Raw genomic sequence first — 12,436 nt, forward strand, 5'->3', positions numbered from 1 at the left:
CTGCTGCTTGTCTCTGTAAGTGTAAAACTACAAAGACCTTACGGGTTTGCCCATTTCCTTACGTATCTGCCTGATATTTTAGGTTCATTTTCAGGATTATGTTTATATGCATTTAATTTTTCCCTTTTTTATGTTATGTGCTCAAGTATTTTTTATGATCTTTGTCATGCTATTCTCCAAGTCTGCCTTTATACTGTTTAGATTTCATAAAAATCACTACTCCCATGCAAGCCTATCTTTGAAAATACCTGGCTTTTTTGATAAACAGAAGGGTTTTAAAAGCATTTTTAGCTTGGGCACCTGCGTTTTTTCTTTTTATAAAATATATGTCAGATATCCTCCATTTTAAGAAGGCAGCTGCTACTCAGAATAATCTGGTAACTCTTTAGGAATTCACTTATTAAAAAATGAATGTCATTATATTCAAGAGTTTTAAGTCTGAGCACTCTTTCAGAATAAATGACTATTCGATGTGATAAATCATGTGGTATTTCCAGCAAAGCATCCAAAGAACCGGTCTATGCCCAGTAGTTTTGACAGTTCGTGTTACCAGATATAAGAGCCTCGCTGAGGGCAAAAAGACAGCCCCAGTACGTGCTGATCTCCAAGTTGTCAATACAGGAAAGTAAATAGGTTCCCAGATGATTTAGTTCCCTACAAAAAAGACTGCAGATCCTGCTCCTTTTTAAGCAGAAAAAAAGGTACTGACAATGTTTTTATATGTTTTTACAATTAGGGTAACAAACCTTTAGTGACTTAAATGGAAACAGTAATTTTTTTACTTCCATGCTTCTAAAATGTAGGTTATGAGAATACCCCTTTGCTGCTACTTCATTGAGGACTGCTCCGTTAAATTTCTTTTCTGCTAAACTGAATTTGTAGCACTTAGGGGGGTTTTAATTATTAGTTAATACCCTTATTGGTCAAATTATACTTCTTGAAACAATACTTTGCAAAAGCAAGCATGTATTGCACAAATGGTTTCAGTGAATTACTCGGCATAAGATAAAACAGTTGCTTGGATTGGGACAGGTCAACAGAACACCAAGAAATGATCTGCTGAGATGGGAAGGTCACATGGATGAGCTAGATCTTACTTTCTTGTTTAATCTGGAGAAAAGGAGGCTGAGGGGAGACCTTATCACTCCCTACAATTACCTGAAAGGAGGTTGTAGTGAGGTGGGTACTGGCCTCTTCTGTCAGGTGACTGGAGATAGGATGAGAGGAAATGGCCTCAAGTTGTGGCAGGGGAGGTTTAGACTGGCTATTAGGAAAAATTTCTTTACTGAAAGGGTTGTCAGGTATTGGACCAGGCTGCCCAGGGAAGTGATTGAGTCACCATCCCTGGAGGTATTCAAAAAGCATGTAGACAAGGCACTTCAGAGCACGGTTTAGTGGGCATGGTTGATGGTTGGACTCGATGATCTTGAAGGTCCTTTCCAACCTAAATGATTCTATGATTCTTAATGCAGACTGTAATAGTGATTGTGAATGCAATTGTAGCATATGAGCTAAATTAACTGTGCTTTAATAATTTAAAACTGAATAAGGTATTCGTCTTCATGGCAGATTTTGTAGTCAAAAAACTATAAATTTCCTAGCTTTATCCATGCATGTTGAGTGGTTCAATCTATAGTATTAAACCTGTACTATCCCATTTCTGACCAGCGCATGGTCACTTTTGGCTGCTCCTGCCTTTGTCCATCACAGCATAAGGCTTGCACCTGGCCAGCCACATGGTCTTAGGATAAGAGCAAAGAATCCAATCATCTTGCCTGTATTTGAAGTTTTTGCTTAAAAAAAGTAGTAACAAAGAAAGAATTTAGATGTATAGGGGGGAGGACTGGCACGTTATAGCTGTGAGGGAAAGCATAATGGAGAAAAACTATTTTCTTTCAACATGGGCAGTGTCAAGCTAGCTGGGGAGGAAGCTATCTTGTGCAGTGACAAGCTGAACCTATTTGGACTCCTTTGATATGCTGACTTGTTAAAATCAGTGTGTTTTGAATGAATTAAAGGAGAAAAACTAATAGCTAGAGTAGATGAACTGTTGAGAGGAACTGGTTATTTTGATTTAAGAAAGCTGGTGTAAGATTATATGAAGTGATTTAACATGGATAGTTATCAGAGGCCAAAAGCACACTGTTTTGCAGCAATGTTCCCTCACACTGCTCCTTTTGCCAGCATATACATAGGCTTAACTTAGACTTACCACATGCCTTGGTGCCTGACATGAAAGAACCCATGTCATAAGGGATAGTGAATATTAATTTCATTCCTTTATTGCATTATATAATGAAATTAAAACCTTCCATTAGGGAAGCAATTTGTGGCATTTTAAAGATGTTAGAGAGACATAAATTGTGCACATGTTTAGCTCTAGTCTTACACTCCTGTAATGAATACATATATAGCTAGATGACCTTTTAAGGGCAGATCTTTCTTGCATGGAATCAAAGATCAGATAATCTTTCCAGAATAATGATCTGTTAGGTCTACTTGGAAGTACAGCTGTGCTTTGTAAACTTATTTCCTCTTTTCATTCTAGGTTACAGTGGTCTGTGCTTCAATCGCAGGCAGAGAAATAAACAGCAATCTGTGCTGCAGCTTTGTATCACTCAGTTGCCTCTTGAGTCATTACTTTTAATGAACTGTTTGTTTCTGAATTAAGCAATAAAGATAGATGATTAGGGGAGACTGTCCTGAATCATGCAATATGACTACTGTGCTTTGATCAGTGCAATGATCAAGAAACTGGCTGAGTGGGGAAGAACAAATTGTTGTTATTAAAAAAAAAAAAAAGCAAAGCAAAACAAAACAAAACCCCAGAACAACCTGAAAAACCGGATGGATTAAGTCAAGCATAACTGTTCTGTGAGGAAGAGTGGACAACTGATCTGTTAACACAGACAAGAGGATAAAACACCTGTACCAGCTCTATCTTGGTAAGAAATCTGGAAGAGACCATCTTCTCTTTTCTCCCCTCTGTAAAGTTTGTGACACCCAGGATGGCATCTCCAGCTCTTCATTGAAAGGGAAACATGTAAAAAAATATTTTGCAAGAGGAAAGAACGAACGTGTGTGTCTAGGAGATACAATGTATGTGAAAAGTTTACCTGTTTAAATCAGTAGGATTAAGCTCATCTAATGATTACAGTTTGGAAAAAAATACTTGTGTATAATTTATGGAAATAGATGTAGCAGTATTTAATACTTTTCTTGAACTAAATACATCTTTTATTGATTTCATTATGATTGTAATACATTATGTACTTAACTTCTACAGCTGTATTTTTGCAAAAGTGATACATCTCCATAGCCATTTTGTATTTAACATAATAATGCACTTCAGTCCATTTTTTCCAAAGTAATAAACATTCCCACTAAGTGAAAAGACTTGGTCCCATATTATGCATTTTATATCCTGCTCTGATTGTTCTTACTCTTTTTATTTACTATTGTCATAGGTGATAGGGGATTCACTTCTTCCTCACACTGGCAGGACATCCCATCCACAGTTGCTTAAGCAACATCAGGGCATCCAAGGAGTTTGCTCATGTGAATAATTCTGCTCAGCTTAATTTATGACTTTTTAAAGCCTCCCAAATATCTATGTATTAAACACAAAGGAAGCCCTAAAACAGTAGCATAAATCTACTCAGAGTGACTACCGACTGGGAATTAAGCCAACCACATAGCAATGGGTGCAACAACAGAACAAAAACACAGACCCAGGTCTCAGACTAAAAAAACAGTTTATCTGACCTCTTCATCAAGGCAATCATCTGCAGACAGTTGCCTTTGCAATGACATATGTTTGCACAGGAGGCTGGGGAGACAGCAAAATGATAGTTTAAGACTAGCTTTCATCAAAACAAAATCAGACAGGAGCCAGATTTCCCAATGTACTGTGATAGACGTAACTTCCTCTATTATATGGCTCGGAAAAGCAAATAGCTGAAATTAGTATTTTTTGTCTTCGCTATTCATTCTCTTCCTATTTAATGTCAGAATTCAGACCTGTGCTCTACTGGCATTGATATTAATTATTGCTCAGTTACTTACATGGAGGAAAAAAAGAGTATTTCATCCAAGCATCTAACCTGTTCCCATGTGAGTATTTGTATGTGCATGGCGCTTACAGTCTATAAGTGAGATCAAGACCTCATTTGGTTAGCAGTGTGTATGCATTAAAATACACATAGGTATATTAATGCATATACACATTTTTTTATATATATATATATATACACACACACACACACTTATTTTAATGATACGACACCTGTCCTTTGAGCCTAAATGGTAAAGAGGTAAAATGGTAAAGAGGTAAAGGTGAGGAGAAAGAAAATATTTTCCCTGAATGAAAATAGGTAGAGAAAGCTTAACTGAATTTTGGAAGTATAAATCATGCTGAGATAGGATGGCAGTAGTATTCAGCAGGTCCCTGACCCATCATTGACAGTGTTATTTTATTTCAACGTGTTCTTCCACTGCTAAAATATTAAGAAACTAAGGATATTTCTGTAACTTTTTCTTTTAAATTCTCATTATACTTCCTGTAGAATTTTTGAGGGAGGGGGAATTAATCATCCAAGATATATGTAATATTCTAATATCCAGCTGAAATAAAAAGAAAGTGGCAAAAAAAAAAAAAAAGACAATGAAGTCATAAAGCAGAAAATGAAAGTGGTAAGTGTCAAAAGCATACACAAGGGGGAAAACCTTAAAAACCAAAAAATGATGAAAGAAAACTTCTCCTACAGAATAATTAGATTTCAAGATTTTGAAGAAACAGGAGCCTACGAATGACCTTCAAAGCATCCCAGCCTGTCTCTCAGAATTTATACACAGGACAGGAGGAACGTAAGAGCTTATCTTCATCATGAATGTTTTTGGCTTGATAACAATTGGCCTCATACTGTTGTGCACCACCACCATCTCCAGTCTTCAGTGTAATCACCTTCCTTTACAGCAAAGAAAAATGATTGAGAACAGCCTGCAACTTTTGGACAAAATGGGCAAAAAGTTTCCTCAACAATGTCTAAGAGAGAAAATGTCCTTCAGATTTCCTGAGCAGGTTCTAAAGCCCAGACAGAAAGAGGCTGTCAAAGTGGCCATTGAAGAGATCTTCCAACACATCTTCTATATCTTTAGCAAAAATCTGACTCTAGCTGCTTGGGATGGGACAGCTATAGAACAATTCCAAAATGGACTTTATCAGCAAATTGAGCAATTGGAGGCATGTGTAACCAAGAAGCAGACCCACTACTTTCACAGTAATGAAGTCAACAGGCTGAAACTGAAAAAGTATTTCCAAAAAATAGACTGTTTTCTTAAAGACAAACAACACAACCTGTGCTCCTGGGAGATCAGCCGTGCAGAAATGAGGAGATGTCTTCAATTGATTGATAAAGTCGTAAGGAAGCTTAACAACTAAGGTACAAAGATTTTGACCTGACATAACTTAGCTTTAAAAATATTTATATTTATTATTTGTTCTATGATCTATCTTGTGGCAGTGCTTCCAGTTCATTTTGATTGTATTTAAATAATTATGCTATTGAAATTTATTTTTGCAAATGTAATGCATTATTCAATGTACGTGATTTTTTCCCTTGGTAAGCAAGCTGTCTACCCTAGCTATAAATTAATCTATATGACTTTTTAGTTAGGGTTACTCCATAGGAAGGGATTATAATCTTATGACAAATAGTGTCATCCTATGGTGTTTTCTGCTGAGAAAATGTGCTGCTACTTTCCATCTCTATTTCACCTACATATAGAGAATCACCTTAGAGGAATTGCTACATTTGTACTGAATGAGATGGCAACAAAAATAAAGTAGTATATTGCTTATTTAAGTGGTCCTGGCTTCGGTTGAGACCATTCATTATTCTTCAAAGTTTGTATGCTCTTTTACAAGAATGTATTTTTTCTTTATGTTTCAGTCATTCTAACATTTGCTTTGTTCAGAGACGTAAAGTAGTTCTAGAAGTATTTGTCTACATAGACTATTGTTTGCAGTAGCTATGTCTTCTGCAATAACTTCTCAGTTGGACACTGTTAACTTTTAATTGAAGTATCTTTGCCTTCTCTAACTGTCTGGGGGTAAGGCTTTTTTTCCTTCCCGCTGTGTTTCCAATTCATTTTAACTTCTTTCACAAGCTTATTTAAAATAACTTCTCTACATAAAAGTACCCTAAAGCCACATCTGCCTGTGGCACATCCTGCTTCCTCATGGACATATTCATCCTGGCTACTGCAATCTCAAACATCACCATTCAGTGCTGTGTTTTATTGCTGCTTGAAATTTTCTGCCTTGTTCCCTTTGCTCACAAATTGACCCACAGAAACATATAGCCCTTGGTATGCCAATGAATTTCCCCTCCAAACCACATAGCCTTGAGTAATAACTGCAATATAATAAAATTCTTTAAAACAACTTGTAACAAACTGGGCAAAAATCCACTAATTTCTATGAGGTCAAGCCTGGATTTTACCCTTGGGAAATTGTCCCTGGGTAACTCCATTTCAAATGGTTGCGTTTTCCCTAGTCACTTGCTCTGTGCTAGTAAGGGGCAAAGCAGAGTTGTATTCAGGCTCTGTTACCTAATGAATATTGGTAAAAATTTGGTTTAAAAACCAACAACTTCAAAAAAAAAGCTATTCCCTGTGGCCAAGGCTGATGTACATTTGGCACAGGCTTCTGAGTCTGGCATAAAGAACCAGAGGAGACAGAGCATGGCACTGGCTCCCAAGAGAGGGTGATGTTAGTCCCAGAGGACTGAAATTGCTAGCAGTTGGTTTAAGCATCAGGTGAGGAACCACTTTAAAGCTTTCCCTGATCTCCAGCTATTCAGAACCATATCATTCAAAGGGGTGATAATAAAAAGGTACATCTAAACAAAAAATTGACTAGCAAGAACAATAGCAATGGTGCACCAGATCTCAGGTACCATATCTATGACACAGGTCTCTTTTGCAGGGTGTACATACTCTCCTCTCTACCACTCGTGGATACGAGCTAAAGAAGTGATGAGAGACATGGGTATCAGGTCTGAAGCTGAAATACCAGAAATAAAACCAGCTAACAACTTCACCATGATTCAGAACAATGGAAAAGACCAAAGAAACAGAGCAAAGTATCAGAGCAATTTCCACCTGGTGACAGATATCCTGCCACAAATGCTACAGCAAAATGTGTACTTCTTGGGCTTTGTAACTAACAGCACTTGAAATGGCCCCACTGCGAAACTGTTTCAAGTCTTATTTCTGCTGCTTGTTTGGTTTTTGTGCTTCTTCAAGCCTGTACAATAAAAGGACATTCAGTCTACTTACCTTTCTGGCTCTGATGTCCTAGGTGGTTTCTGCAGTGCAGTAAACCGTTGTTGAAATGGCCTCATTTTTAATGAAACTTGGAAATAGCATGAAATATTTTCAACTGCTCTCTTATGGAGGATCCCAGTTTTTATTGTCTCACTTGCCTGCAGTGGGAATATGTTAATTCATGGCCCACTAATTGCTCAGAAACTCTCATACCATTAAGCTTTCTTTTTAGTTCATAACTGCCCTTAAAAATCTCATCACCGAATAAAAATATGTTTTGACATATTTAAGTCAACAGGGTACTTTGCAGTGCAGGAAAAAAACCAGAACGGGCACTAGAGGGCAAAGTTAGATTATAGACAAGTGTAAGAATTGTGGGTAATGTATATGTATTTTGGCAAGACAGCGTTTCAGCTTTTTATCAGCATGCTGCTTATCAGTAAATTACTACTGGGTTCACAGAAGGGAGTTCAAAGAAAAATGAACTATTCTTGAAAGAAAGAAGAAGATCTCAGAGATGATGGACAGGTGCTCATAAACCAGCATTTGATTTCAATTACTTTTTGGTGAACTGTGAGGTAACAGAAATTATTTGTACTGAGACTATGTCTAGAAGACCTATTTAAAGATGGGGACCCTGGAACAGACATGGTTGCTCAACAAATAAAAAGGAAAAAAGAAAATAAAAAACCCAAAATATCTTCATTTTATTCTTATTTTTTAAAGAAAGGTAAAGACTCTTTAAGGTAAAGGAAGAAAGCTGACAGAGTCAGAAGATCCTCTCTCTTCTCCTTGCCATTGTAATCTTTTGGAACAACCTGTATTTCATGACCATTGTGTTACCAGATCAGCTATATATTATGCCCCTGGCTAAGTGAAACCCTCTGGTATTTCTTCCAGTTAGTATTTTTCTAGAAGTTAAACAAATGTAGCAAAATATAGTTTTTAACATACATTATTTTCAAATGGAAATGAATAAAATACTGAACATTAAGTCTCAAATCCTGGTTGAAATTTAACATAGATGAAACAAAATCCTTCCAAGATGGGACTGCTTGTAGGCCAAAAAGTTTCATAAATTTTCTAATAAGACTCATGCACCAGTGCTGTGCAGCACTGGTCCCAGTCACAGTTGTGGCTGTTCTCATGGCTCCTCTCACAGCTCCTTGTTTACATGTGCTGTGCTGTGCTGCACTTTTTGGGATACTGCACTAGAACTGGTCGGGTTTCACCTATGCAGAGTCTGTTTTCTGGAGTGGATTTACGGGATTGGGGTCAAGCGCCTGGTATCCCACAAGGAACTTCAGAATAGGTAGAGCAGAACTGAAGAATGCTTACTCCAGACTTCCCTCTGGAAAAAATTATTCACAAGTCATAGTCAGCTAGAGCTTTCCAAAGCAATTCCTCCTTGGGTTTGGCCTGTTCTGCCAGCTCTGGCTTTACTTCATTTTTAAACTGGGAAAAAAGAAAAAAACAGTAAACCCAAAACAGAGGAAAAAACCCAACCCAAAACAAACCCAAAGCAAAATAGGACAAAAGTCTATATAAATAAGTCTCCAAATAATCATCCAGGATTAGCCCTTATTGCTAAGAAGGACAGCTGTGAACTCCTTCAGAGCAGCCATAGGGAAGTTGCAGTGGTGGCTGTGGTAGAGCTGGCAGACCAACACCAGGGTTGAGGAGTGGGGGGCTGGAGAGGGGATCAGGAACTGCTCATGGGGAGACAGTGCCCACGGACTGCTGCGTCCTGCCAGTCCTCACCCCTTCCAACCCACCCTGCCCCTTGTTGGGGGTAGCCCTAAACTGTTTCCCCCCTCCCAGTTGTGGGGGAACAGTGGGTCCTTCCAAGGAGCAACCAGAGGGGAGACCAAGAAATGAGGGTGACAAAGACACAGAATAAATCTTAAAAGAAAGTGCCAGTCCTCAGTTTTGACTGGCAGAATGAATTAACTTTGCTTTAGAAATCTAATGCAAAGCAAAAAAAAAAAGTGAACAAAGCAAATAAGATTGCATTTGATACTTTCCAGTAAGGCGACTGCTTTTAATAGCCCCCAATCTTCCTACTAATCCTCGTATAGGCAAGGATGGGTCATTTATATCAGTGTTTCTCACACTGCTACTGACGTCAGGAAATCCTGGTAAGGTGCAAAGGCTTTTTCAGTGCTGAGGGTTCCTAGGGGAGCAAACTCTGACAAGGAAAGCGAGGACAATCTTTCTTCTCAGCCTGCAGACATGGCAGTGCCACAGCCCCCCATGCAAACTGGGGGGGCAGCTGCAGTGCTGCCGTGGGGCCTCCCCACTGCAGCAGCACCTTGCCAAGCCCACCTTGCTTCCAAACACAATTTAGGCTCTTCAGTAGTTGTGTCCTGGATGAATTCCTTTTCTCTCTGTACAACATTGAAATTTAAATCCCCAGCTCACGTGAACTGCCAGCCCTCTGTTTTAATTTCAGAGGGCCTGAGGATGAAGCAATGGTAAGTGATGAGTACAGAGAAATTCATGTCCTGCCTCAGTTCCCTCCACAAGAGGCTGCAAGGTTGATTCATTTTCTAAGACCAACCTTCCTGAGCCCAAGTGCTTGTGATTAGGCTTTTAAAACCACGTTACCTTCAGCAATGAAGAATTCAATCTTCTAAGCAAGTAATATAATCTGCTTCTCAAAGCGTGGAAGTGAACACAGTTAACATTCCCCTCTACAAAATAACTGTTAAAACACAGTAATGCCTTTGCAAAGTCAAAATCCACATTAAGGAGCTTAAACACTGAGATTTCAAATTGCGTATCTGTCCCCTGCACACCAGACACACCATGTCTACTCCCCATAACTCTTATTGATGGCCATATTCCTCAAGTTTCTTATCTTGGTAGGCCAGAACCTACACAACTTCCTCTGGACTTAGCTGGAGCACTGTGTGTTACAGTTCATTTTCCCACAAAGGAAATATCTTGACAGACATATTTATATAAAACAGAAAGCTTTTCTTCTACCAAAAAAAAAAAAAGTCTGTTTGACTTAAAATATTTTTTTAAAAACGTTGCTCTCTCTTTAAGGAATTAATATACTTTCTCTTCAAGTCTCTTCGGGTTCAAGGTGGACTCAGTTCTGGTCTCCACTGTTTGAGAAAAGCTCACCTTGGCTGTGACATCTTTTCTTGTGATTGTTAACTTTTTAATAGTTAAAAATAAGCTCCTGCTGCTTGTAGCGGAACTCACGCTGCTGTCCTTGGGACAAGCATTAAATCCTGACACAGCTACTCACATGTATTTAAAAAGGGTTTGTGCCGAATGTGATTACTGGTCACTAGAAGTATTTCAGGATACTAAACCCTTCATTTTCTTTCTTTCTTCTTCTCCTTTTTTTTTTTTTAAGAAAAAATAGGCACATCTCCCTCTCCTTCCCAGTTCCCCATAGAAGGGTAACGGTCACTATTTGTGCAAACCATTAAACTCTTAGAAAATGTCAGCAACTATTATCGCAACTTCCGTTATGAGTGACTTGGTAATGGCTAACACTTAAAAAAAGGGAAACCTCCCAGCTCATCAAGCAGTAATTCCTCCTTATTACTGTAGTGGCATATTTGGTGGGCCCATGGGTCTCATCCAGCAATGAAACTGAGTGCAGTGAACTGGGAGGCACAAAGACTGTAGAAGCATGACTCATTTCAGAACTGGGTATGTCTGATATTTAGTTAATCCTTTCACTGCCTCCCTAGCAAAACCAGTGAACTTCCCACTCTGCTGAAGAGACTGGTTGGGAATGAGAAGGAAGGACACGAATCTCTACTTAAGGATATTTTTAAAAAAAGGTAAAATGAGTGATGCTATTTACAGCACTCCCTGTGAGAAAATTAAATTGTAAAAAATTGTTACCCTAAAAAAATAATTATACTGTCCCTGAATACACAGATGCAGATTCTTTAAGAGTAGTAGAACTAGGTTATAATAAGCAGCCTGAAAAGAAGTCATCCTTTGCATCATAAAAATAAGTTGCTTCTATGTAGAAATGGTTTTACGAACAACAGGATTAAGGTGTGTTGCAGAAACACAGTGGTTTGCATTTTTATCCTATACTGAGAACACAGTAGTTTTCTATTGATTACCTCTGCCTAGGGATTGGGGTAATATCTCGTAGTCTGGCAGATCAATGCTTGAAAATCACACACTGCAAAATCAACATATTCCTACAGAGTTGTAGGTCTTGTTGCAAGTACAAAGGTCAATCTAGAGGCCAGATGACCTGCTCCCTCAAAGGCTCCCAGGAAGTGGCAAGTAAGGAGAGTAAGGCTGTCACATCTCCTCAAAGTGACATTTTCAGAGGTCTGAACAGGAGCTGCCAGGAGGCTCTTGTCTGGCTGCCCTCATCCTTCCTCTTGTTCTGCACCAGCTGCAGGGCAGTGGCAAGGAAATGGCACCTGTCCACTTTTTCTGAAATATCCCTGCCTGCATTGGAGCTGAACTGTCCTGAAAGATAGTAAATGCAAAAGATCACTCATAGATGGACAAAGCCAAACAGACTGGCTGGGATTTTTTTTTCTTTCAAAAGCATTTGTGAACTTCATCCATTTTTCAGCTGATGAAATTGTAAAACTAAAACTCCTGCCAGCTCTGTATCTGTTTGGTGGGCGCTTGCTCACCCAGTACACCTTTCCTCATCCTAAAGCAGCCAGGAACTTTGTCTGGTGTGACTTACTCTGTTAGATGACACCAGCAAGTCAGCTCTGGTGAAGCAGGACCTGTCTGCAAGCCAGGGTCTCTGCTGAATTTACAAAATCGCCAAGGTTCGAAAGGCATGAAGCTGGCACAGCTGCTGCTTCCTCTTTGGCCCAGTTCGAAAGTATAGACAAAAACATTGACACTTTTCCCTGTTAGTTGCTTGCAGTGTGGAGATGACTTTGCTTCCTCTGCTGCTGCTGCACAGCCTTCCTTTTCTCACTGGCAGTCTTGGTCACACGACAAAAACACCAACCAAGCACTGTGCAAATACTCTGCCTGCTAGCGAGAAGTAAGAGTGTCCAGTACTGCACCACATCAGCTCCACGGCCCCAGACAGCCCAGGATTTACTCTTCTACTTTGTGGAGTGTGTGCTTCCAATTAAGCATGTGTTTA

At 39.0% G+C, this 12,436-nt stretch overlaps 1 protein-coding gene across 1 annotated transcript; it reads left to right on the plus strand.

Annotated features, from left to right (window-relative positions):
- The first annotated feature begins 4,885 nt into the window (after positions 1-4,885).
- Positions 4,886-5,440, plus strand: LOC104829915 (interferon epsilon-like). The gene has a single exon (XM_010564447.1). It carries the CDS (start codon positions 4,886-4,888, stop codon positions 5,438-5,440), a length of 555 nt encoding a protein of 184 aa, XP_010562749.1.
- The last annotated feature ends 6,996 nt before the right edge of the window (positions 5,441-12,436 follow it).

Source organism: Haliaeetus leucocephalus, unplaced genomic scaffold, assembly GCF_000737465.1.
Source record: "Haliaeetus leucocephalus isolate CR32 unplaced genomic scaffold, Haliaeetus_leucocephalus-4.0 Scaffold180, whole genome shotgun sequence".
Lineage (NCBI taxonomy): Eukaryota > Metazoa > Chordata > Aves > Accipitriformes > Accipitridae > Haliaeetus > Haliaeetus leucocephalus.

What these genes read in the sequence shown, in the direction of transcription:
- LOC104829915 (XM_010564447.1), top strand. Translation starts at nt 4,886, where the DNA reads ATGAATGTTTTTGGCTTGATAACAATTGGCCTCATACTGTTGTGCACC.